We start from the raw sequence: 27,359 nt of genomic DNA, 5'->3' as shown, positions 1-27,359 counted from the left end.
ACATATGCAGCTAGAGACATGAGCTCAGGGGGTACTGGTTAGTTCATATTGTTGTTCCACCTATAGGGTTGCAGACCCCTTCAGCTCCTTGGGTAATTTCTCTAGCTCCTCCATTGGGGGCCCTGTGTTTCATCCTATAGATGACTGTGAGCATCCACTTCTGTATTTGCCAGGCACTGGCAAAGCCTCAAGGAGACAGCTATATCGGGGTCCTTTCAGCAAAATCTTGCTGGTATATGCAATAGTGTCTTTGTTTGGTGGCTGATTTTAGTAGTGAATTCTCTTTAACCACTGAGCTATCTCTCCAGCCCTAGCAGGAACTTTCTATATTTGCATTCTCTCAATACATTAAGTTTTCCCTCAGTGACGTGATCAACATACAGCAAGAGCAGAGGCCAAGGCAATAACTACTTTAGGCCTAAGACATCCAAAATTGTTTGTCGCTTTCTATTCTTACAATCTAAATGTTTATAGAAAGATGCACCAATAAGATAATAGCCAGCCACTGTGTAGACTCTAAATTGTTTATATGAGGATATGCATTAAGAACATCAAATACCTTGATATTTATTTAAATGGTTTAAGTCAATTTATATACACACATAGGCATTCATACACATTTAAATATATGTGAATCATTGCAGCATATGGAATTAGCATTCTGTGTTACTAAAAGTGGCCCATATGAATGTGTTTCTATAGGTGTGAGATAATGACTTAAACATCTTCTAGCTAGGATGGGACATCAGACTCTGACAATGCCTACATTTTACATATGGAAACTCTGAACTTTGAATCATAGTGAGGTTAATTCTTTGTTTAAATTAGTTCAATGAACTACTACTCTAAATCCAGCTCCAGAAGCAAGCTAGCTTATATATGGTTAAGTTTACTTTTCTTTTTTTTTTAAACAAATGTAACAAGTAGTAATTTATATTATGTTTATGAGAAGACAATGAACACAAATTCTAAATAATGAGAATTTTAAAGGTGTACACATTATAGTTTATATATTATACTTACACATATTATAGGAGAATACACAAATTCAAATAATTAAAATAATTACCAATTTCCATTATTTTATTGGAAATAAATGTGTTACTACTTCTTGGTTTTCTTGCCTTCATCCCCCAGTATAGGGGAATGCCAGTGCCAAGAAGCGGAGTGGGTGGTTTGGGAGCAGGGCGAGGGGGCAGAGGATAGGGGATTTTCAGACAGGAAATAAGAAAGGGGATAACATTTGAAATGTAAATAAATAAAATATCTAATAAAAAAAGAAATGATTTAAGAGATCAAAACATCCTAAGTAATGAAAGAAACAACTACTCTTTGATTCAGCCCTTAGTACACTTATTATACTCATGTATAGAATATTTGAATTTTAGTTAATTCATTAATGTACTATTAATGTATATTTTATGAATTCAGAATGTAAAATATTGAATATATATATATATATATATATATATGTGTGTGTGTGTGTGTGTGTGTGTGTGTGTGTGTGTGTATTAGTCAGGATTATTATACCTGAGTTTTTTGAGAAAGACCTGTGTGACTAAATTGTGAATGATTGACATGACTGTCTAAGAAAACTTCTCTTTTTTTTTTTTTTTAAGTAATGATGTTTTGATGAAGGATGCTGCATAGGGAAGTAACATTAAACTAAAGAACTCTTAAGGAAGCAAACTTTCTCTAGAAGCATGGTGTTTCACTACTGAAAACCATGTGGGGTACCTACTTGAGACATGTTTGTGAGGTGATGGTGAATCAGAATATACACAATAATATGTAAGTTTACCTTTCTTAAAAACTTGTATTGTTCTCTGTAAGCCTTGCAATCCAAGTGGTTCGAGGCAGAGGTCAGCCGATCCCATCAGACAGCCTGCTGATGAAGGAAGAGCCTGCCCTGATGCTGTGGAGAAAGAGCCCTGTAACCTGAACAAAAACTGTTACCACTATGACTATAATGTCACAGGTAAAGCACATCATTGTGTCCTTATAGATCCTGATGCTTCTTCCCATAGGAATCAGCTCCAGTCTCAACAGCCTAGGCCAGCTCTACCTGTGTGCCATTTAGAGACACAGTTTACACTCTGAGATGTAATCAGTATCGCATGACAGAAGTAGTCATCTGTTTTACTTTTTTAAGAAACCATCAAAATATGAAGAATAAAAGTATTGCAAAGACTAAATTTGAGAAGTATGTGATAAATATTCAAAAAAAATCCTTTATAAAACCTCCTTCTATTTTGAGATTTTGGAAAATATTTTCTTTTTATCAGATATTTGATTCTTACATATACATCAATAATTCTTGAGACACTGGAACATTTGTGAACATTAACATGATATAAAATGTCCGTAATCTTAAAAATAATTATCAGAAAAGTAGACTTGTGATAAATTGCATTTATTTCTTAAATTTCAGTTAATATCATCAAAACATACACATCGACAATATTTTATTGGTTCATATGGTTTGGTACAACATTGAATCTAACTTGGATTTTTTCCTAATAACATTTATGTTGAAACAAGCTCAAGAAATTTAAGAAAGTCACATAGCAGTTGCACTGGCTTATGTCTCTTAGTTTTCTCTACAGTTTGCTTTGATGCCACAAGGAAATAAAAGTTCTTTAGGGTACATTGTACTTGCCTGGAGAAAGATGAAAGAATGGTTTTAGGAAAAGATACAAAATAAGGGAATTTAATAAATATGCTGAATTTATTTACAAAATGAGTTTGTATTTTTAAAAAATTTTACTTCCTGAAAATGAAGTACATACTATTAATATAACTACATAGAGTACCATCCATTAAAATTATCCTTACTTTGCTAAAAGATGCATAATTGTACATTTTTATTTCTATTCTTCTTTTAAAAGTTTTGAAATGATATTGATCTGTACAGCCAAGCCGTTTTTACAATATCACTAAATAGCTAGCTGTCAAGATTGTCGAGTAGACATCTGCCTCAAAAAATAATCCCCACCGCTATGTGCAACCTCAGCAATTCCATTTGATTCCTAATGTGTTCAAATCTGGGACCCATATGCTCTGCATGTGGGATGATTGATTGAGGGGCTTAGGAAGCAGTTGTGAATTAGGTATGGGATTCAGGTCATCAGAGTTTCATCTGAAGTCTGTTATATGCATTGCTTTCTGTTCTGATGGGTCTTGTTCATTCAGACTGGAGTACGTGTCAGCTGAGCGAGAAGGCGGTTTGTGGGAATGGCATTAAAACAAGAATGTTGGACTGTGTTCGAAGTGATGGCAAGTCTGTTGACCTAAAGTACTGTGAAGAGGTGGGTGAGTGTTGTGTTAAATCTTTGAAGGAATTCTTCTCTAATAATTTAAATTCACATGGAGCCAAGTGGCATTTGCTCCACCCACTTGCATGGACAGCAGCTGTTTTCACAGGCTGTCTAGTGCCCTCTAGAAAAGAGACAGTATCCACGCTACTGATTTCCACAGATAATTTCCTGTATTTTGTTCTGCTTGGAGCCCTGAGGTATGCTAATTAGCCTGTTCTGGAAGAAATGCTTAGGAAACAATAAGCAATCAAGGTGAATAAAAGCAATAAATCTTAATCAGACCATTCATCATCTTTTGTAATTTGATGTGATTTGGGTGCAGAGTTTGGACACCTGCCAAGACCCATCATTTATTCTTTTTTTTTGCTAAACATTGATCACATGCAGTTTCAGAGCAGATTTTGATATGAAGATGTGATACCCAGCTGTGAAAATCTAAGTACTTAGGTCTCAGGTCTGGATAAGAGAGCTTAATGCTCCAGCAAAGCAATGAAGTCTGTCACTAATATCTTTAAGGCTCAGAGATTGTAGTTTATAGTTAATCGTCCAAGGAAAGTGATGCTATGATTCTTAGCTCCATCATTCCAGGCAGCAGAGATACTTGGCATTGACCTTTCTTTTTATCATGAAGCTACACCTTGCATGGAAGAGATTTCTGTCTGATTGTCACACCACAAAGGCAATGACATCCCTGTCTTTTCACTCCCTGTGCTTCTGATATGCACAGGGTCATTTTTTCAGACCAAAATAAGCAAGAGCTTCAGTAGATCTGAAAGAGAATTGTCTTAACTCTCAATGGGAAAGCCACCAGTGGAAACTACTTAAACCCACTTAGTGCCATTGTCAAAGTGTATGTAACTTTAACTTCCTCACATCTCTGACTATAGGGATGGACTTCCTGATGCTCTGAAAGCATCACTTTGTTTAGTCAATAAATGTCTCCCTGTAAAATCTTGTTTATCAACCTATTTATATATTAAATTAAAGTAAATTAAAACCAGGTTTTTCTTTTTAAATGTTACATTCAAGCAATATAACCAACAGTAAATAACATGTTTGTGTGTGAAGATTATTACAACAAACACTAACTTCCCAGAGAATGGTAGGTGATCCAGCTCAGGCTGATTAGTGTAGTCTCTTTGGCAAACACCCAGGAAAATTTCCTCCTTACAAGAATGTGAAATGAGACTGCTTTAGTAGTAAAGCCCTATGCATTCAGGACTCTTTTAAACTGCTTCTTTTATCCTGTGAATTTTGCAGGGACAACTACAGGTTCAGATCCTAACACCCTGGCAAATGCTGTCTTCAGGGAAAACTAAGCTGCTCTCTGTGGGAATTAAACAACACACGTACCATTTTATGCATCCCTATGAGTCCAGCTGGTTCCAGGAACAACTGTGCTGGCTTTGTAAACAATGCTCGGACCACCTACCTACCAGCCCCTGTGCAAACCCTGTATTCAGTTCAGCAGCAGTAGGTAGCTCTTGCTGCTTCTCTAATAGTCACAAAGGAATGTGTCATTAGTGCCCAACAAAGAGGAAAACTAGGGTTAAATTCACTAACATTCCCATCACTCTCCTTCCTCAATATACCTTGTTTCCTTCCCATGGTCTCTTGTCTAATTTCATAGTCTATATCCATTCTCATAACAGCACATTTACATATTGTACAGATACTAAAAATTTAAATTACTTTTTCATGCAAAGCAAAAAGGAATGGCAGTTCTGAGAATTACCAATAAAAATTGTTATTCTCCGTTATAATATTAATACTTTTTATTTTAATGCTTCTTCGTACCTTTGACTTCACTTTAAATGTTGGAATGAAATATATTACCTGTGAACTTGAAACTCTTTCTTATATATACTTTGAAACTGTAACATGTAAGTCACAATGACAGGATCAAAATGCAAATAAAATGGTACATTATGAAAGGCCATAGAAATAAATAAATAAATAAAGTTATAGCAGAGTTGATGAGATAAACCTGAGAATAGAAGTTCTTCATAAGCAAATTATATAAAACATTTATATCTAAAACTTGCCTGAGGACCCACATTTCCTTTTAAGAAAGATGAATTCTCTAACATTTCTTTTTTTCATTTATTTATTTATTTATTCACTTTACATCTTCATATCAGTCGCCCTCTCCTCCCAGTCTGCCTCATGCAAATCCTCTCCCCATTCCCTCATCCCCTTCTCCTCTGAGAAGGGAGTGAGGTCATCACCTGGGGGTCTGTCTCTCTCTCTCCCTCTCCCCCTCTGTCCCTCTCTCCCTCCCTCCCTCCCCCCCTCTCTCTCACACACACACACAGACACATACACACACACATACACACATTCCATCACCCCCAACTCTGTCAGCACATCACATCACTGCAAGACTAGGCATACCTAGATGAAGTGGTCTTGTTAGGGAAATGGGATTCACAGACAGGCAAGAAATTCAGGGACAGCCACTCTCCAATTGTTTGGAGACCAGCATGAAGACCAAGCTTTACATGTGCTACATAAGTGCAGGGGTTCTTGGGTCAGCCCATGCTCATTCTTTGGTTGGTGTTTCAATCTCTGAGAGCCCCCAAGGATCCAGGCTAGTTAACTCAGTTGGTCTTCCTGTGGAGTCTCTGTTCTCTTTGGGTCCCTCCATCCTTCCCCCAACTCTTTCTTTTTTCTTTTTCTTTTTCCCTTTTTTTTCCCCCCATCTAATGTTTAACTGTGAGCTCCTGCACTTGTTTCCATTGGCTTTTGGGGAAACCTCTCCGAGGACTGTAGGCTTATATTTTTAAAACCTACTTTATAAAGGATTTAAATGCTATAAGCTCCCTTCTATCCCACCACCCACCAGAGGTAGTAGAAAGCAAAGGTTTATAGGACAGAGAGGATATAGACTTGTTTAGAAATAGTACTTAGGGGTGATTCCAATCATTATTGTCAGGATATCAGCAGTTCAGTTAACATGAATCAGCAGCAATAGCTTAATCCACTCACAAGCACAGTTCATGAATCAGCAATGTCAGTTTGATCCAGAAGAAACCCATTCCAATTGGCCTGAAGCTACAGGAATATCATGAGAAACTCTTTGGTGTATTTCTCTCTGCAAAGTCACAATAAACGATGATTAGCAAAGAAGGCAAGGTGAACCAATGCTACAGCATAGTCCACAGTCTGTTGAGTTATACTTATACTCTTTTCAAATATTGTGTGTCTTCCAGAAAAATATCACATGTCCTTTTCCCAGGCAACTTCTAGAAAAACACCACTTGTCTGTTCTTAGCAAAACATTCTCTCATGTACATCCTCTCATAAGATAGTTTATGGAAAAACATCATATAACACAACTAATTCTCCAAAGAAATCAGAAATTTCCACTTTAGAGGACAGTTATGCTAGACTCCTGTCTAGAATAGAATATCATTAATAGCATCAGGTATCGGTTCTTACCCATAGAATGGGCCTAAATTCAGGGTCTGTCGTTGGTTGGCCATTCTCTGTCTCTGCTCTCTTTTGTCCCTGCACATCTTGTAGACAGGACAGATTTTGTATAGAATGTTTGGGCTGCTGTCCTTATCCCTCCACTGGGAGTACTGTCTGCCTATGGGAAGTGGTCACTTCAGTATCCCCCAATACTAGGAGCCTCAGCTAGAGACAACCCCGTAGACATCCTGGTGCCTCTACCCATTCCAGATCTCTGGAAAATGCTAGAGATACCCCGACCATTGCCAATTTCCATTCTTTTCCATGTTTACCCTAAATCTGATCCCCACTGCCTCCACTCCGCTCCCTACCCCCTCTCCCATCCAGTCCCCTCCCTCCATCCACTCCAATATCTATTTTATTTACCTTTCTGAGAAAAAAAAAAAAGGCCCAGAGTCAGGCGTTTTTAGCATAGAATATTACCAGACTTTCATAGAAGAGCTAATACCACACTACTCCTCAAGCTATTCACAAAATAGAAAGAGAAGGAACAGAAGGAACATTGACAAACTCATTCTATGAGGCCATAGTCATGCTGATACCTAAACCACACAAAGACTCTCCAAAGAAAGAGAAATTCAGGCTGATTTCCCTTATGAGCATTAATATAAAACTACTCAATAAAATACTTACAAACTGAATCAAAGAACAAATCGAAAGTGTTCCCACCATGATCAAGTAGGCTTCATCCCATGAATGCAGGAGAGGTTCACTATAGGATAATCCATCAATATAATCTACCATATAACAAAACTGAAAGAAAACAATAACATGAGACACTCGTTAGATGCTAGAAAAGCCTTTGACAAAAACCCAACACCCCTTCATTTATAAGTATTGGAGAAATCAGGGATTCAAAGCACATACTTTCTTTCTATCTCTTTAATTTAGTACTTGAAGTTCTAGCCAGAGCAATAAGATGACTAAAGGACATCTTACAAATTGGAAAAGAAGAAGTCTAAGTATTGCTATTCACAGATGATATGATAGTAGACATAAGTAACAGCAAAAATTCTACCAGGAAACTCCTACACCTGATTAACACCTTCAGCAAAGTGGCTGGCTACAAAATTAAATCACAGAAATCAGTAGCCCCTCTGTATACAAATGATAAACAGGCTGAAAAGGAAAGTAGGGTGAGAAACTCCTTTCAAAATAGCCACACGTCATATAAATCATCTTGGTACAGCAAGGTTTTTTTTCACTATTTATGGAAACTATTAACATAATGCATAACTGTATAGAGTCAGCATGCTCTTGAACTCACCTTCTGCCCTTGACTCCTACTTTAATAAGTTGATCCATTTTATATTCTTAACATTTGTAACAATTGTTCCGTTTCCAATGGTTTTGCTATACCATGCACCTTTCCCACTATCCTTTCCTTCCACCCTGTCTGCCTTCCCCCAATCTCCTCTTCTCTCTAATCATCACATCTCTACTGCTCTTACACTTTCATCTATCCTTTCTTCTTCCCTCCTTTTCTCCCCTGTCGTTCCTTTTCCCACTGGCAGTACTTACAGCCTTGTCTCTCTGCCCATAAAAATATATCTGTTTCTCCTCTTTCAGCTTGGGCTGGAAAAGAATTGGCAAATGAACACATCCTGCACAGTGGAATGCCCTTTGAACTGTCAGCTTTCTGACTGGTCTCCTTGGTCAGAATGTTCTCAAACATGTGGACTCACAGGTTAGTTTGTATTGCAACTAGCATCAGACTAAATAAAGCCATATAAAACAAACCATCTCTCTTGCTATAAATTGCATTAGGTAGTGCACAGAAATGTATCTTTCCTAAAACATGTGAGCCTCTCCTAAGCCAATATCTCCTCAAAAGAGATACTTCGGATACCCTCTCCCTACTTGGACAACTATGGCATCATGCTGAAGTTGCATCATTTTATATCTTTAAAGGAAAAATGATACGAAGAAGAACTGTAACCCAGCCCTTTCAAGGTGATGGGAGACCCTGCCCTTCTCTGATGGAACAGTCCAAGCCTTGCCCAGTAAAGCCATGTTATCGGTGGCAATATGGCCAGTGGTCTCCATGCCAAGTTCAGGTATCAAATTTCAGGAAGCTGTGTGGATGCATGCATTCCTTATCTTCAGAGACTTGGTTCTAGAAGTATTTTCATGTTAGAGATGGTCAGTTTCCTTGTAAACATCTCAGTGGGTTTGCCATTTCCCAGTCCTTTAATTAGTTTCCATAGCAAAGCACCCCCTGTCCTATACTTTTAAAATCATTTGAAGACCAGATCCATTTTAATGAAAATTTATTTGCCTGTCTTTGTCTAGGAAGCAAATAAATTGTTCAGTGTGTGCTTTAGAGCTTGTGCCCTAAAAGGCGTCATCCCTGGGGTTTCTAATGCTTCTCCAGCTATTCGTAAATCAAAACCAGTGATGCAGAGATGACTGCAAGCCGTGAGCTCTCTAATGTATTATTTTTCTTCTTCTAATTAGCCATTTCTTCCTCTATTCCAGGAGGCTCAGTGTGGAGAAGGAACCAGGACACGGAATATTTCCTGTGTTGTGAGTGATGGCTCAGCTGAGGATTTCAGCAAAGGGGTGGATGAAGAGTTCTGTGCGAACACTGAGCTCATCATAGATGGTAATAAACGAATAGTTCTGGAGGAAACCTGCACCCAGCCCTGCCCAGGTAACAATGAACAAAATTCGTATTTGAGGGATATCTTCCTAGGACCAGCATGTTGGTTTAAAAACACAAATCCTTGCCATTCGATTGTACCAATGAAGACTCAGGTACCGGATGCTAGAATGAAACCCAGCTATCTGTGAGAGGTACAGGAAGCACCCAGCTGGCCTTCATCCTCCATCAGTGTCCCAGAAGTACTCTCCCCTTTCTCCCCAATTCTGTCTTAAATACCCTTCAATTAAAAACAAAATCTTCCTTAGAGTTTATTTCTGGTCACATCCTGTAGACTGGTTACTTGTTCTACCTCTTGGCCTAGTATTGACTTTACTTACCTCTTGGATTAAAGGTGTGTGCTAGGGTTAGGTCACACTACAAGCACTGTTTACTGTAAACAGAAAGCTCTAGGATCAATGGCTGAGCCATACCACAATTAGAAACAGCTCCCAATGTCAGAGTTTACAGTATGATCAAAAATCTTGCAACGTCAGAGTCAAGAAGAGGTTACACGTATAGTCCATGTGAATAGTGTCAACCTTCTTATTCAGTGACATCTCTACTAACAATTCACTACAGTATCTGTGGGTCAGAGGTACACCATATTCCTGCACAGAATAAGGTCTCTAATATCCATGAGCTGCATATTCAGCCCTCTACAATGTGTCTTGGAAGTAAGACAAATTTGACATAGTAAGCTTTAAAGAGTAGAATATGAATTAGGGAATACACTTTTCATCTTTGGCAGGGATGATGTAAATTTATTATTTCAGTAGATTTGTTCAAAATATAAAACTGTATTTAGTACAGAGTGCTTCACTTTCATTTTGTTATTACATTTTGGAAGCTTGGCATGGATATTTCAAGATGATGATTATGTAGTTCATAGAATAGAGACAAATATAATTGTTGATTTTCTCTGCAAAATGTATGATGATAACAAATAAAGATACATATAGAGATTAAGCCTACTTACACAAAAGAAAGAGATCTAAATTCCATTCAGTTTATAGTCACTTAGGTAAAGTTATATACCCTGTCATCAGTTTTTTTTTTTTTTTTAATTTTTACCCATACCAGGTTTTCCTGGTAAACACCAGGAAACCCAAAATGTGACATCTCAGAAATATAAACATTTCTATAACTTTCTTAAATATTTTTCTAGTTGCCCCCTCCCAGGCATTTTCAAAGTGTACTACATAATTTACATAATATTTTGTTAATTCCTTGATAATTTCTTATAATATATTTTAATCATATTTACGCGCTTCTCCTCCCTGAGCTGCTACCAGATCTACCACCACCACCTCTGGACCCGGTTTTAATTTTTCCTCTGTTCTCCTCTCTATTGCCTGACATATTTTCTCTCTCTCTCTCTCTCTCTCTCTCTCTCTCTCTCTCTCTCTCCCTCTCCCTCTCCTATGTTCTCTTCCCTTCCTCCCATCCCTGTTCTATTTCTATCTCTGGTTCTCTCCACTTTCTCTTTCCTTCTCCTCCTCCCTTTTTTAAACCATTTGAGTCCACCTCGTACTGGACAACTACTCTTGTGTATGAGGAGTGTGCTCCATATACTAGAGGTCACACCATTAACAAAAACTTACTCTGACTTCCCAGCATCTATCAAATGCCAACAATTCCTGGGATAAGGTTGGTACTATATTCCCAGCTCCCCCATATCTCCATGTTAGGATTTTGTTTGGCTTGACTTTAGGTATGTCTTGTGTGTACAGTCACAATCACCGTGGGTTTACATGTGCCCTGATTCCCTGATGTTGTCTACCAACTGTGAAACTTTCAATCTTTCCATACCCTTTTTCATGAAAATACCTGACACTTGAAGGAAAGATGTAATATATACATTCTATTTAAGACTTCGCACTCAAAAGTCTCTTATTCTCTGCACTGTACTAGTTGTGGGTCTTTATTAATAAACATTTACTTCAAGAAAACACATCTCTATTGAGAGAAGTACTGCTCTATGGGAAGAGCATTCAGTAATTAGGAGGCATTTTATTACTATGTCTATTTAACATAATAATTGTATAGGGCCAGTTCTCATGGGTAATAGTGATATTGTCCAATATAATGCTATACTGTACATACACATAAATAATTTTTGGATTACCAGGATTTCTAGCCAATGATACAAGAACGATTTTCATCAATCACACCTCCTAGCAAATCTGTGTAATTTAGTCATGTCCAGCATAATATGAGTCTCTAATTATTTGGGTGACAGATGAAATATTTGAAGTGATGAGAGCATTATATGGACTCATCTCTGCCAAAATTAACTCAGTCACCAAGCAATTAGTTGGTAGTTGAGTGAAAGGGGGTTTGTTACTGATATGTTTCACTAAACCTTCTATTTTCAAAATGATAAAAGAGGTTGAATACATGGGTCTATCATGTAATTTTGTTACTATGCATATACTCAGCATACTTACATATTTAATGTATATGTTCAATACAAGCTTGTACTTCAATATTCACAAGTTTCATAATTAGAACTGTTGAAACATACAGCAGATCTTACAAAGATGAATGATTAAAAAAAGATGATGAATGGAAAATGATATACATGCTATGATTACATGAGAGTTCTGAGAGTCTGGGAATGGTCTGTTCTTGATTAAATGTTGATTGTACAGATATCTAATCAGACTGTAGACATTTGCTATGAATTTATGGTATTTGACATTTTGTATGTACTATGTATTTTTCTCAGAGGGGTGTGGTTGATTAGAGATGTAGATTAGAAGAAATAGCCAGTTTCTGTTTTAATGTCAACTTCTCACTAGCCTCCCTCAGCTAGACTCCTCTGGGAAGAAAAAAAAATGACATTTATAAGCTCTGGTTCTCTCACCTTTAACTTCAATCAAATTTAACTTATGAGTACCTGGAGACAAGCTCTATGTATTGTTAGGTTTGACTAGCCCCTTTTACAATAAAGTCAAATATCATGTTAGCTTTTGACTAAATACTATCTATCTCTTAGAAAATGATCATGATGAACAAACTTCAGATCATAGCTTATGTTTTATAACAGTAAGTCACCCAGCCACCCAACCATTCCAAATAACATATTCACTACATATAAACTGATAATTATTATGTGTGTCAAAATCTCATAAATATCATGCATAACTAGCATGCTTCCAAACATGTATGGTTAGTATCAAAATGAGTGTCTGCATCATTGTTCCTCATGGGTATAAATGACCAACCTGTTTCATACAGGTGACTGTTATTTGAATGACTGGTCTTCATGGAGTCTGTGTCAACTGACCTGTGTAAATGGTGAGGATCTTGGCTTTGGTGGAACACAGGTCCGGTCCAGAGCAGTGATTATACAAGAACTGGAGAATCAACACCTATGTCCAGAGCAGATGTTAGAAACAAAATCATGTGATGGTAAGTGTTTCAATTCTTTTTCATTATTATTTCATTTGTTTACATTTCAGATATTATCTATCCCTCTTCTCTGTCTCCCCTTCAGGAACTCCCCACCCTACCCACCTCCCCTTTGCCTCTAAGAGGGTGTACTCCCACCCACCCACCTACTCCTGCCACATACCTTTAGCATCCCCCTTCCCTGGGGCATCAAGCCCACACAGGGACAAGTGCATCTCCCACTAGGACCCTGTAACTTACGTAGCAAGGGCCATAGCCCAGTCTTTGGTTGGGACCTAATCCCTGGGAGCTCCCAGGGGTCCAGCTCCTTGATACTGTTGTTCTTCCTATGGGGTTGCAATCCCCTTCAGCTCCTTCAGTCCTTCTCCTAACTCTTTCATTGGGGTCTCTGAGCTTTGTCCAATGGTTGACTGTGGGTATCTATATTGGTTTCAGCCATCTGCTGGCAGAGCCTCTCAGAGGACAGCCATGTGAGGCTCCTACTGCAAGCACACCACGGCATCAGCAATAGTGTCAGTGTTTAGTGTCTGTAGCTGGGATGGATCCCAATGTGGGGCAGTCTCTGCTCAGTTTTTTCTCCCTACATTTCCTTTAGACAGAAACAATTCTGGGTTAAAATTTTTGAGATGGGTGGGTAGCCCCATCTCTCAACTGGGGGCCATGTCTGTCTACTGGAAGTGGTCTCTTCAGGGTCTATCTCCCCACTGTTGGGCATTTCAGCTTGTGTCATTTCCACTGGGACCTGGGAGCCTCCCACATGCCTAGTGTTTGGGACTTTCTAGTGATTACACTTCTATTCCTTACCCCACACTGCTGTATATTTCTCTTCATTCTCCATGCCCTCTGGGCTTCTCTCTTGTTTTTCCCCATACCTGACCTACCCTCCCTTTTCTCCTGCCCCTCCCCTTTCCCACCCAGGTCACTCCCTCCCTCTGCCTCCTGTGATTATTTTGTTCCCCCTTCTAAGTAGGATTGAACCATCCTCATTTGGGTCTTTCTTCTTGTTAAACTTCCTATGGTCTGTGAATTATGTCATGGGTATTCTTAACGTTTGGCTAATAATCCACTTAGCAGTATGTTACCATGCATGTCCTTTTTGGTCTGGGTTACCTCATTTAAGTTGACATCTTCTAGTTCCATCCATTTGCCTGCAAAATTCATTATTTCCTCATTTTTAATAGCTGAATAGTAATCCTTTGTATAAATTAAGCATCCATTCTGTATCCATTCTTCCCTTGAGGGACATGTGGATTGTTTCCAGATTCTGGCTATTACGAATAAGGCTGCTATGAACATAGTGGAGCAAGTGTCCTTGTGGTATGGTAGGGTATTTGGGGGGTATATGCCTGCTCAGGTGTGATATAGCTGAGTCTTTGGGTAGAAGTATTTCCTATTTTCCGAGGAAGAGCCATATTGATTTCCAAAGTGGTTACACCAGTTTGACATTTGAAATCTATTCATTAATTTTGTTGAATTTGTGTTGAGTAACTGAATTTCTTAGATTTCTACTTACAGTTGAGAGTTAAAAATAAATTCTAAGGGGCAAAGAATTCATGAGTAAAGTACTAGCCACTCAATGTGAAGACATGAATTTGAATCGCAACAATTATAGGCCAAATCAGAAGCATTTCCAGGAGCTTGAAGGCCAGATAGCCTGCTGTATTCAACAGCCAACAAAGCGGACTTTGTTCCAAACAATGTGGAAATTGATAACCAATAACCAAGGTTGTCCTGTAACCTTCATATATGTACCTCTAGATTCTATGTGTGTGTGCGCACACACATACACATGCACACACACACACACACACACATGCACACACACACATGCACACACACACACACACACACACACACACACATACACACACACACAACCGAGATGGGGAGGGAGAGTACAAGATTCTGGTTTTTAAATGTGGAATATTATTTAAAAAATGTTTCCTAGTTTAAAAAAAAAATCCCAGAAACCTGAGATAATTGGGAGCATTGATTGTTTATTTATACTAACAATGACCAAATACAAATCTAATATTTTCCATCTGTTTAAAAAAATGACAAAATGAAAGAACTACAAAAGCATTGTAAAATTACTTTTAACGTGGTCTTAGAAATTGATAAATTAATTCATTGGTGAGAATTAGCAATTTTAATTTTATAATAATTGGACATCGAGCATGATGAACATATTTGTTCATGTGTCTTTTTATGTATGTTTCTATACAGAACTACTCCCTCAATATTTGCAGCAAATGCCATATCCAAAACTTCAGTGCGTTATAATGTGACAGGTTGGAGCATGGTGGTATCTTGATAACAATAAAAATCTTGGTATCTAATGGTTAATATAATACTCAAATTCTTAGCTTTGTTCTGTAATAGTTTAGAAATCTGACATATAACACATAGTAAGTATAGAAAATATCACCTTACATTAAAAACTGGAAGAAGAGACCTAGAATGCCGAGAAAATATAGAACGAAAACTAATGAACTAGATTATTTAACCTAATAATTGGATAAAATTTCCAATCCTGTCAATATAATCTTCCTAAATTTACCAGCCAGATGAAATACACCCTATTCCTGGGACAGGGTCGCTCTGTCCCACAGTAGTACAGAAGCTCAAAATTTGAAATTAATTAAACAAATCCCAGAGCTGGGAAAAGAAGTGTCAGTGCAAAATGACAGTGAAGTAAACTTAGAAATCAAGAGTAAAACTGAAGAAGAAACTCTCTTGCGTGGTCCTGAGTAATGTCATGTCAGCGCTTGCTCTGTGCCTGCAGATGGACAGTGCTACGAGTACAAGTGGGTGGCAAGTGCTTGGAAGGGCTCCTCTCGGACCGTCTGGTGCCAAAGGTCAGACGGCGTAAATGTAACAGGTAAAACCCCAATGCCTTGGTTTCTCTAAATGCATTCCTGGAATACATAATGCAGCTGAATTCTGAAGGACCCTCAGAGGTTGACACGTTGTTGGAATCAAGAAATGTATGGTGTGTACATGTCTGGTGACCAGTGCTAAATTATTTCATTTTAAAATATTAGAATATCTCAAGTTCTCTCTTTACTATCTCCTTTGGACAGTTACCATCAGAATATGTTTAATTGAAATACCACTTAATGTTAATAAATACATAGAAGTGATTTCTTGAATTTTCCATAGGGATTTTATGCATTAACAAATTAGTATATACAAAAGAAAATGATAATTATCCCTTTCACTACTTCCGCTCTTGTGCTTCGGGGATGATACAGAGCAGTGGAATATGCATCTATAAATATAATTTACTGAAATTTGCAAATCTAGTATTAAGATATTTTATTGATTAATAAGGAAGATTGTCAATCAATCCAGTAAAATGAAAAGAGGCTTCAGGCTGAGTATGTGTAGAATAGCCTGAAAATTCCATGAAAACAACTCGCAGTCTAAAGCACAACTTCACTTTGGACACATAAACTCAAATTTAAAACATTTTTCCATAATTATCATTTTAAGATAATTCTGTTGCCTAGCATCTCCACTTCAGAAGCAGGAGGGTTATTGACTGTCAGCTGCCCAGGGAGGGCACCTGCTGGCTTACGACTCTTATTTCAACTCTTCGGTAAGAAAAACCAAGTCATATGCATCATGGTGCCCCTGAGTAAAGTCCACTTGTGATTTAACTTTCATGTACATTATGAGATCACAGGACCCGCCAGGATCAATGCACTTCTTGGAAAACATCAAATTTTATATTGAATTTCAACTGACCCAGGTCTATTGAAATCTAATTTCTAATTTCCTCTCTATGAAAGCCAGAACAGAATGTCAAATTATATTGTTATGAAGACAGAGTTTTCTGTGTGACTAAAAGCTGTACCAAGAAGCGTTTGATAATAGCATCTCCCAGTAGACATATAATGTATAATATAAAAAACACCTACCAGGAAACTCTTTGCTGTCTCAACAGCATTATTTGGTGAAGGAAAACACTCAGCCAGAACTCTATTCTAGGCAGAGTGGGTGCTAAGGGCAGAGACAGGCAGTGTAGACATTCCAAACCAAGTGTTAGAGATGTCATCCACTTAACTCAGAACCTCGAAATGAATATACATCATTCTTTAAGTGATTCAGGAGTTTCATAGTTTCCTAAAAGGTTCTATTTGATTGAAGGTTTTTTTTTTTTTTTCAAAAACAGAAGCAAATAATATGCGTCTGCTGTTTTGTTATAACACTATTATTTTCCTACTGCAACTAAGATGGTTCACCTAATGCAGAATTAAACCAAAATTTAAAGACTGACTGATCAGAATAAATCACATTTTAAATTTCTTTTTAATACAACAACATCTGTATAGAATTATTTTTTCTCTGAAAAAAATCAGTGTATAACAGACCTATGATAAATAACTATGATAAATGACTATGGTAAATAAGTGACCATCATTCAGGTGAGTTCCTTTAGGGAAAAAAAAATGTAAAGCCCATTACCTATATGAATCAATTGCTTTACTTTATAAATTGTCATTATAGGGAAGCCATGTGACAGCTTTCTTTTTATATACTTAGTGATGGTTAGCATGGTCCCTAACCTGAAATTGCTTCACAGTGACTGATTTTGTGATGAGTTCATTTTTGTTTTATCTTACTATGTTTTGTTACATTTCAAAAAAATGAATGAGTGGATTAATGAAAACCTAAAAATGCATTTATCAGATTAAAAGAAAAACAGATTCCGGGAACCTTTGATTGAGTCCAAAAGACCATGAACTCAGTGAATAAAGAAAAGTTGTTTTGGCTAAAGTTGTGTTGCATTGAATGAATATAGTTTGAAACTAAGAGTCCCAGTATGTCATCAATATTGCTTCTTTAGGGCAACTGTCTCCATCTTCAAAAGTGCCATATCAGTCAATTCACAGTTTGTAGCACATGTGAGAAAAAAATTGGAGGGATTAATTTCAACGACAAATTGGAAAATAGTGCAAGCAAAAAACTTAGTGTTTATTTTGTCTTTCTTCCCAGCATCCACAAAATTTCCGGAAGTAACAAGAATAGTGATTTTTCTCAAAATAAATGAGCACTATAATAAACCCATATAATTGTATAATGGTCAAACAAATTGAAGCTTACTTCGAGGGTTATGAAAACTACCATTTTGAATAGCCAAGAAAAATATTTAACTATAAAATAAAATTCAATCTGGTTTGTTTGTAATTGCTGGGCTTGGCTTGAGGAAATAGGTTAGATGACCCCCCCTTTTTTCCCCAGCTACTATTGGAAATAGGTTATATGAAACCAGTGTTTCAAATATAGCAGCTACAAAATCAGCCTCTTGGCAATGTGTCTTGGACTCTTATGAATTACAAACCACAGTGCTGTCATCTGGATAAAAAAGCCCAAAGTTCCTAATGAAGTTGTTAACCATCCTTTTTCACGAATGCAGTCCTTCTTAGAACTTCCAAAGGGATTCAAACTTTAAAGAGGAGTGTGTGTTTTTATCACATCAAGAGAAGTTATTTGTTAAAATATGATTTTCTGTTCTACAGGGGGCTGCTTGGTGGGGAGCCAGCCTGATGCTGACAGGTCTTGTAACCCACCCTGTAGTCAACCCCACTCATATTGTAGTGAGGTAAGTTCACATTCATTAGAATGACAAGCCACTTCCATCATCCCTCTGTCTCTGGTACCGCCCCTCTCCCCAGTCCCCAAAGAGCCATGACTGGAGGCAGAAACCATTGACTTTAAAGCATCATATTTTGCTTTAAATTAATTGAACAGTTCTCAGTAAATTTGACTTATTTACCTTTAGAAAGACAGCATGGAAAGGCAGAGTTAATGTAGCTAAGCCAACCATTAGATGGAGCATGGGGTCCCCAACGGAAGAGTTAGAGAAAGGACTGAAAGATCTGAAGGGTTTTGCAACCCCATAGGACTAACTGCAATATCAACCAACCAGACCCCGCAAACCCCCCAGGGACTAAACACCAACCAAAGCATATACATGTAGGGACCCATGGCTCCAGCCACAAATGTAGCAGAAGATGGCCTTGTTGGTCAACAATGGGAGGAGAGACCCTTGGTCCTATGAAGGCTAGATGCCCCAGTGAAGGGGAATTTGAGGATGGGGAGGTGGGAGTGGGTGAGTGGGTGGGGAAACACTCTCATTGAAGCAGGACAAGGAGATGGGAAACGAGATTTCTGGGAATGGGGGAAACATTTGAAATGTAAATAAAGAAGATATATTAAAAAAGGAAAAAGAAAAAAGAAATTGCATGTGGTAAATTCTCTTTAAAGTGCTTTCTAATGCTCTTTTCTCTGAGTAAGCTTAGTTTTCCTTGCCAAGATCACCTTGCATGTGTAGTGTAAGCCTCTCTGATCTCCTGCAGATGAAGACCTGCCGCTGTGAAGAAGGGTACACGGAAGTCATGTCCTCTAACAGCACCCTTGAGCAGTGCACACTTATCCCTGTGGTGGTGATTCCCACAGTGGAGGATAAAAGAGGAGATGTGAAAACCAGTCGGGCAGTTCACCCAACCCAACCCTCCAGTAACCCAGCAGGAAGGGGCAGGACATGGTTTCTACAGCCATTTGGGCCAGGTGAAGCAACCAGACACTGAACTCAAAATTCTTTACTTAGACATTCCACCAATATCACAGTATATTTTTTAATAACCAAGAATTTTTCAAATAAATGATTATTTCTCAATCCATGGTCTCATTTTTAACATTGTAGCTACCTTAATGTCTTTTTATTTTCATTGTGAATACAAGCATCTATTTCAAAATTCATAGAAATGAAACAACTTTCTTCAAAAAACAATAATACTGATATTACTTATCTCAAACCCACTCCTAAACTTGTAAGTATAATAAATATACACAGAACAAAGCAATGTCATAATAAAAATAATTAGAAAAATATGTTGTCATTTACAACAGAGATAAATAAGAGTATAAAGGCATTTGGAGTTTTCAGTATAATCTTGCAGAGTGGGTGGTGTGAACCTTTCACAAAGAACATGAGAAATGCAGACTGATGCCAAAATCATTTGGCTGCTAGGACAATAAATAACAACCTAACAGTTGATGTTCGCAGTTCCCTGAGTTTATGCTAGGACCAAGTATACAGAGGCAGTGATGGAGCCTTCCTTTCTTAATGGAATGACCCTAACTTAGAGGCTGACCTGGCCATTGCCATATTGCAACAGATACTCTTAGTATATCCAGGATTGAACTTGAACCCAGTATAGCAATAAGCCTGCAAGCTTGAAGAAATGCTACTCTCTACTTTGCAGACTTTCTCTTCCTGAGATAGGACATGCTGTCTCCGGGTACAGAAGCTGTTCTAGGAGTGCTCTGTAAGCAACACATACTCTGTCTCATTCCCTCTCCCTATAGAGGGATTCCATAGATATCCAGACATCACCAACTTTATAATTGCATCAGAAACACAAGAAATGAAGAAAGAAATTTGCATAGCTAACATACCTCAATTTATGGCCATTAAGTAAAAGATCTTCCATATAAAAGAACCAAAATTGAATGTTTAAGGTGTTTTTAATATTTGGGTGATTACCATTATTCACAATCATTCATTTTATTAGATTCTTAGCTGAACATACCATTGAGTTTGAAAAGCTGATTTGTCTGTAAAAAAATGTAAGAAAGTCCCCTCTCCAAGTTAGGAGATAAAATTACCATTAGCCACTTGGACCTCATCTAGAAATCCAACCAGCTCTCCACAAAAGAGAACATCTTTTCTCAAGTTAAATAATTCTCTCCATTTTAATAATTTCCTCCAAATATTTTGAATATTTGTTAAATAATTTTAACAGAAAATCATAACAGAAAAGGTACCAGTAGTAGAGTAGCTCTTTTGATTCTGAACTCAATTCAAAAAAGAAATAGGAGAAAAGAAAAGAAAAAGGAAAAAAACACTTTTTAAATCTCCCAGTTTAAAATGATATTTAGACTATTAGCTGAACTTATTTCTAGCAAATGAGCCTCTGGTGAACAAAATACCTAGTACTAATTATCTTTGACACTTTTCAAATATTGGATAAGTCTCCACAGGATCATTTTTGTCCACATCTAATTTTCATACTCATACTGAATTGTGATATGAGTATTGCCCACATACTTATCTCTACATGCTACCTGCATACTTCCATGTTGGCAACAGAGAATGTATGCTAACTTTTGCATCAAAGTAAGTAGGCAACGTCATCCTGAACAACATAGTCAAAGATTACTTAGAACATAGTACTTCAAGGTCAAAGAAGCTCCAAAACTGAACTAGAATGGTACCTGTCACAGGGATTGCACATCCAGGAGTGTTAGAAAAGAGATATTCAAAAGTCCTATGCTACATTATTCTATGTGATTATTTCTGAAAATTCTCTTATTGTCAAAGCACACTCTTAAGAATAGACTAGATAGGGCTCGTGAGATGGCTCAGTGGGTAAGAGCACCCGACTGCTCTTCCGAAGGTCTGGAGTTCAAATCCCAGCAACCACATGGTGGCTCATAACCATCCGTAACAAGATTCTCTAACAAGATCTGACTCCCTCATCTGGAGTGTCTGAAGACAGCTACAGTGTACTTACATAATTACTTAAATAAATCTTTAAAAAAAAAAAGAATAGACTAGATAAAAGATTGTAATTGCCAAACAAAAACGTTAGTATGTTGCAAAACTGTTAAAAGTGAATGGTCAAATACCTGTCTGCATTGAATCTGAGTTTTACGAATTTCTCAAAAGCTGCATTGTTTTTCATCTTTAATATATTACATGCCATTCCTGAAGTAGGTGATAAAGTCAACACATATGCTCACTGAACAATACACATACTGAATTTGAGGTAAGATTTCATATAAAGAATTCAGACAGGAACTCGGCATCTGAAAGCAAACACAATTTGTCGCTTTTCAACTCTTTCCATTGCTAATTCCCCTTGAATCCTTCCTAACCTCTACTAGCTGCTTTACATTACTGGTAACTGTACTTGGAAAGAATGAGTTTGAGTCTTGAAGAGACCTGAACACAAGTTCAAATCAGTCATATATGTTCCAAACTAATGTAAACTAATAATATCTTTTCTTCTTAGATGGAAGATTAAAGACCTGGGTTTATGGTGTCGCAGCTGGGGCATTTGTGCTGTTAGTCTTCATTGTCTCCATGATTTATCTAGCGTGGTGAGTGTTTAAATATTTCAGAATCTAAAGGGAGATGTAAGATAGTTACTTCAAAGAAAATTCTCTCAGTTTCTAGTAACACAGGGGCACACTAGTGTGTAAAATACATGTGCTACATATACTGCATCTTCACACAAAGTTCTAAATTTACAAAATAAACTTTAATATTAGAAAGTCTAAATCTACTACCATATCTAAGTCAGTCAGATTGTGGAAGTGAGTCAGGACTGTTCTGGGTCATTTTTTTCAAGGCTTTTCTCATGAAGAAATGCCATGGAATGTTGCTTTCATTAATGGCATATTGAGGCCATAAACTTTTTCTTAGAGAAAAATGTTATGATAATTCTTAATCTTATTTAACTGTATTTGTAAATGTGTATTATTTATAAAGGTTCTGAGACAAACACAAAATATAATACAACATCATTTCAATTGTATCAACTAAGAAGTTGGATAATTAGGCTTTTATATAATACTTAAGTATCTTAAGACATCTTGGAACTGTGAAACTGAAAGAGATCATGAGGTCATATTCTAAAAGGCACTGAGAAATATAGGTGGCAATTTAAATCTATGGTTTTGTTTTGCTTTATTATTTAAAATAATAACATTTAAAATGAAAGACTGATCTTTTTTTTCAAATTTCCCTAAATTTATTACAGCAAAAAGCCAAAGAAACCCCAAAGACGGCAGAACAACCGCCTCAAACCTTTAACCTTAGCATATGATGGAGACGCTGATATGTAACATTGACTTTTCCTGGACACAACCAGACTTGGCCTTTTCCCTTTATAGTAGACATCCAGAGGCCAGAGTGCCAGTATTCAAATGTGTGAGTTATAATTAACTTTAACTGTTATAACACCATCATTTAGAAAAAGGAGAAAATCCTACTCCCTCTGGGACTATTCGAGACAGTACCACTGACATGTAGAGTCGGCTCTGAGAATTCTAAGAGATGCAGTGAAGTGCATGCTGTGTCCTGAGAGTTTTGTGGCATCTTTTCTGAAATCCACCCAATTGTTGCAAAAAGAAAAAAAAAAACAAAACAAAAGAAAATCCACTTTGATCTCTAAAACATAGTGAGGAGATTGGCCACCTGGGAAGCCAGATGCAAGACTGCTTGCAGCACTAACCCACAGAACTTTCTAGCATGAAGAGTTCATACTGAAGGCTTTACAATTCTACACTTAACCATAACAACATGTATACTTGATCAAATGACTTACATGATGTTACCTTATATATTTGTTAATAAGCAACTTTTAACAGTGAAGAAAATGTAAGGCCTATGCCAGGTGGAAAACCCATTGAGCAACTTAGCATCTTCATGATTGATGGTAGCTTTTATTGGCCTGCATTTTAGAGACAAACTCTTTTATAAGACTTTACTCTTGTCTCTCTCTAATGTGTGAATGCTGGACATGTGCTAGCCTTAGAAGAAGGGGTCCTCAAGTTCGGTATTTTATAGTGGTTATTGTCGGGGAAACAAATACACTTGTGTTGTTACCTATCTACTTTTACTAATTCAACACTGGTTGCCTACATCTTTTTTTTTTTTTTTTTTTTTTTTTTTTTTGCTATATGGAAGGCACATTTTGCACTATATTAGTGCAGCAAGATAGGCACTTAACCAGTGTTGCCATAGAAACTGCCTCTTTTCATATGGGATGAAGACATCTGTGCCAAGAGTGCTGTGGAGATATTTGCGAGCTTTTATCCACTGAAGAGAATTAGTTCAGTCTTGATGGTAACGGGATCAAATCTGCTATTACACCTGCTGTCTACATTCTTCCTTCTTGCTACAGTCATCATGAAATTGACGACATGGCAATAATTCAAGTGTTGAAGTCCCTAACCCCGACCCAAACCTCCAAAATGTAGAACCCCTTGGTTGGGTTGCAGCTGCTCTTGGAAGGCTGTTTATGACAAGATTTATATATTTGTTATCTTTGTTTAAAAAAAGAAGAAGAAGAAAAGCAAAGAAAAAAAGGACTGGTTGTCTTCATAATTTTGAGTAGATGGAGAAAATAGTGTATCGGTGATTTTTCTAACAAAAAGAAATCAAAATTATTTGTTAGCTTTCCTGTCTTCCTGATTTGTTTTACAGTCTTACAGGCTGTATCTCATAGTCATGGTCTTTTGCTCTTATCATGGTTGAAATCTGAATTAGCGTGGTTTATTAAGATATAAAATTTAAGAAGAGAAGGGTGAATGATCTTGTCCAGGGCTTGCTTAAACATCTAGAGCAAGGGTTATAAGCCTTTAAAGCAAAAGACCAAACAGGAAATGTTTTCAGTCAGGTCTGTAGTTCAGCTCAGAATACTGGCACTGTGCAGTGCGTCCAGAGACGTCAGCTGGGAGACAACATGTTCTGAGAGAACTTTCCTTCCACAAGAAGCCAGCCAGCTACATTTACAGGTCTTAGTTTGCTGACCCGCCTTATACGCTAGATGTGGCTTTAGAGCTAGCTCTACATTATATCATCATTAGCTTCCAGTCGCTTACTCTCTATCAAGTGTGCTTAATTTCACAGGTGACAACTCATAGTCATTCACTTATGATTGTTGGGAACTCATCTCTGTGTTCACTGGTGAAACCCAGGAAATGCCACCACAGAAAGTAGCTCACCTCTTTCTTCTGAAAAAGAAAGCTAACCTGTGTTATGAAAAAGCACTCACATAATTCTGGCAATAACAGAAATACTACAGTTAACCTCTGATAGAATGGGGACCATTATGCTTTTCAGTCCTTTAAACTCAGTAAACACGTGATTTTTATTTATTTCATTTTATTGTTTTTTTTTTCTTTTTATCTGAAATATGTCTGCATTGCTGGAACTGTGGTTTGGTTGGTGAGGTATTTTGCCTTCACCGGTTGTGTTTGAGCACCCTCTGCTGTCCATTAGAACAGCTTTTTCTGCCCAGATTAGAAGTGAATTCTGAATAAGAGGATGTTGCAATCTCCCAAATGAAAAATCTTTATATATAATTCAATATGAACACAATGTGATGAACACTTCTTACTAATGCCAAATATAATGCACTGAATGATTATGTCATTTCAAAGAGAGTGGATAGCCAAGGATTTAATTGAGATAAAGCATTAAAGAAGAAGGAAAAATAATATTGATATTCTGAAACTGTAATACTTCACACACACACACACACACACACACACACACACACACAATCAGTCTTCCAAATAATCTTTGAGTTGAGCTCTTTGAATAAAATAAGCTCAGTCTGTCCAAAATAGTTAAATCACAATCTCTGTGGGTAGTTAAAAATTTTTAACAATTGTTAAAATAGTTAACAATTTTTAACAATTTTATTTATAGGAAATAAAACAGAATATTTTTCTTACCCAAACTACACTTAAGGTATTCTATAAAATGTGATTAATTATAAAAACAAATTAATGTTCTCCTACCGAGGATATGGTAGCCAAATCAATTAAGAAATCAAAAATTTAAAAATGTTGTGAAGGTGGAAAATGTTTATGAATAACTAATTATATTTAAATACTATATTCATGTTGGATAAACACTTTTGATATTCATCATTAGGATAAATTAATACTGTGTGGCCTATTGTTAGAAAGGTGGGAAAAAGAATGTATTCATTTGGATAATTAGGACAAATGGGAGATTATTGTTTTCACGCCCAGATCCCTTTATTGAGTTTATAGGGAAATAAATACTGGAACTTCCCCAGAACTTTATTCTCAAAAGGGAAGTGTTGGAAACCTGCTTGATGTCCCTTTTCCTTTCCAAAGCTGTCTGTGGGCAGGAAGGAAAGAAAGAGACAGAGAGGGAGGGAAAGAAAGAGAGACAAGGAACAAATGGATGAAGGAAGGAAGAAATGAAGGATGAAGGAAGATGTTCTACTTGATTTTAAAAAGAATGAACGAAAGCAGACATTTATAGAATTTTGATGGATTGTCCCAGGAAAAGTAGCATGGCTGACCCCCTCGAAAGGGACCCATTTGCCTATTCACCAGTGCCGATCCAATGCTCTGACTATAATAAGCTCTATTTTGAAACCTACATTCTTTTGAATGTAACTTAAGCTCATTGAAAAGGAGTACGTTAAAGCATGTCTTTAAATTATGTAATAAAGCACAGACTACTTATGACAAGGCATATTTATTACATTTTACATGTAAGACACTTTTCAGGGCACTTAAAATTAGCAACGGCTTTTGTATACACAGGCCACTAAGACATCCAAAAGAGGAGAAACATGCTTCCTGCTCCTCGCACTGGTACACATCACTATGGATTCTTCATCAGTGTGCTTAGAACTCTCCCACGGGGACTCTAAGTGTCAGGATATGCTGTGAAGAGTAGCCGTGCTCACTGTGGCTTAATCGCAGCTGTTAGGTTCCTGAATATTTCCAGATAAAGCCATTGTTTATAAAGGAAGAGAGCTCTTCCCACATATTGGTTCACCTCCTCTAGCTTACTGTATCCTTGGTCCTGGGTGACATTTTTCTCTGCCTCACCTCTCAAACTCTATTCTGATTGTTTATAGCCTTGTCTGCCTTGCTCCAAACCACCTTCCTCTAAACATGCTCAAAATTTTAGAAAGAAAAGTGCAGTATAATTATTTAACTCATAATATTATTTTATTATGGTCTAGCTAGACAATAAACCTAAAAATATCTAAATCAAGCAACCTTGCCAGTGGCAAAACCCTACCTTACCTACTGTAACTGGCTACAACTCTTGTTGTTCTGTTTTATCATTGTTTAGCTTGTTTTTCTTTCTATAGGGAATAATTTGTGTTTTATCGCATTCTGAGCCTCAATAAGCTCGCTGGCTATTTTTCTATAATCTGTTTGTGTTCACTTTTAAAAGTAAACATTTAGATTCCCTTTCCGGTACTTTTTCCTACCCATTTTTCTTCACAGAAATTTAAGGAAATCAGGATCTATCGCTGTAAACTATAATTATTCCTATCGAAATAAAACCATCAGTTAGAATGTAACTATTTTTATTTAAATGGGATACACTTGTCAAAGCAATGACTAAAGAATAAAAAAGAAAGAATCATGCACATGACATGTCAAAGGAAGACTAAACTAAAATCCTTGGTATGAAAATGTCAAATCTTAAACTTACACTGCTAATAGCCAATATCTTCTTATTTCCCTACTTTCTTTCTTTTTTGTTTTTTCTTTCTTTTACTATTATTTTTTTCTCTTTTTTTAAACTCCAAAGTTTATTCCCCTCTGGGTCCACCCTCCAACTGTTCCACATTCCATACCTCTTCCCCACCCTCCTGTGTCCCCCTTCCTGCCCCCGCTTACATATCAGCAAAAAAGCCTGTATC

The 27,359-nt window shown here is 37.1% G+C and overlaps 1 protein-coding gene across 2 annotated transcripts in view; it reads left to right on the top strand.

Annotated features, from left to right (window-relative positions):
- The window catches only part of Thsd7a (thrombospondin type 1 domain containing 7A), a 388,294-nt gene extending 365,227 nt beyond the window's left edge, over positions 1-23,067 (top strand). For both annotated transcript variants that reach the window (XM_021190560.2, XM_029534932.1), the window contains exons 18-28: positions 1,834-1,978; positions 3,193-3,308; positions 8,361-8,478; positions 8,703-8,848; positions 9,270-9,444; positions 12,676-12,849; positions 15,635-15,730; positions 18,375-18,457; positions 19,215-19,425; positions 21,936-22,023; positions 22,686-23,067. In XM_021190560.2, the coding sequence (XP_021046219.1) occupies positions 1,834-1,978; positions 3,193-3,308; positions 8,361-8,478; positions 8,703-8,848; positions 9,270-9,444; positions 12,676-12,849; positions 15,635-15,730; positions 18,375-18,457; positions 19,215-19,425; positions 21,936-22,023; positions 22,686-22,770 (1,437 nt within the window). In that variant the 3' untranslated portion in view covers positions 22,771-23,067. The remainder of the gene's footprint in view (positions 1-1,833; positions 1,979-3,192; positions 3,309-8,360; positions 8,479-8,702; positions 8,849-9,269; positions 9,445-12,675; positions 12,850-15,634; positions 15,731-18,374; positions 18,458-19,214; positions 19,426-21,935; positions 22,024-22,685) is intronic.
- Positions 23,068-27,359: the final 4,292 nt, after the last annotated feature.

This window comes from Mus pahari, chromosome 2, assembly GCF_900095145.1.
Source record: "Mus pahari chromosome 2, PAHARI_EIJ_v1.1, whole genome shotgun sequence".
In the NCBI taxonomy this organism is placed as follows: Eukaryota; Metazoa; Chordata; class Mammalia; order Rodentia; family Muridae; genus Mus; species Mus pahari.
The sequence above is the reverse complement of the archived record's forward strand: the minus strand, read 5'-3'. Positions and strand labels throughout refer to the sequence as shown.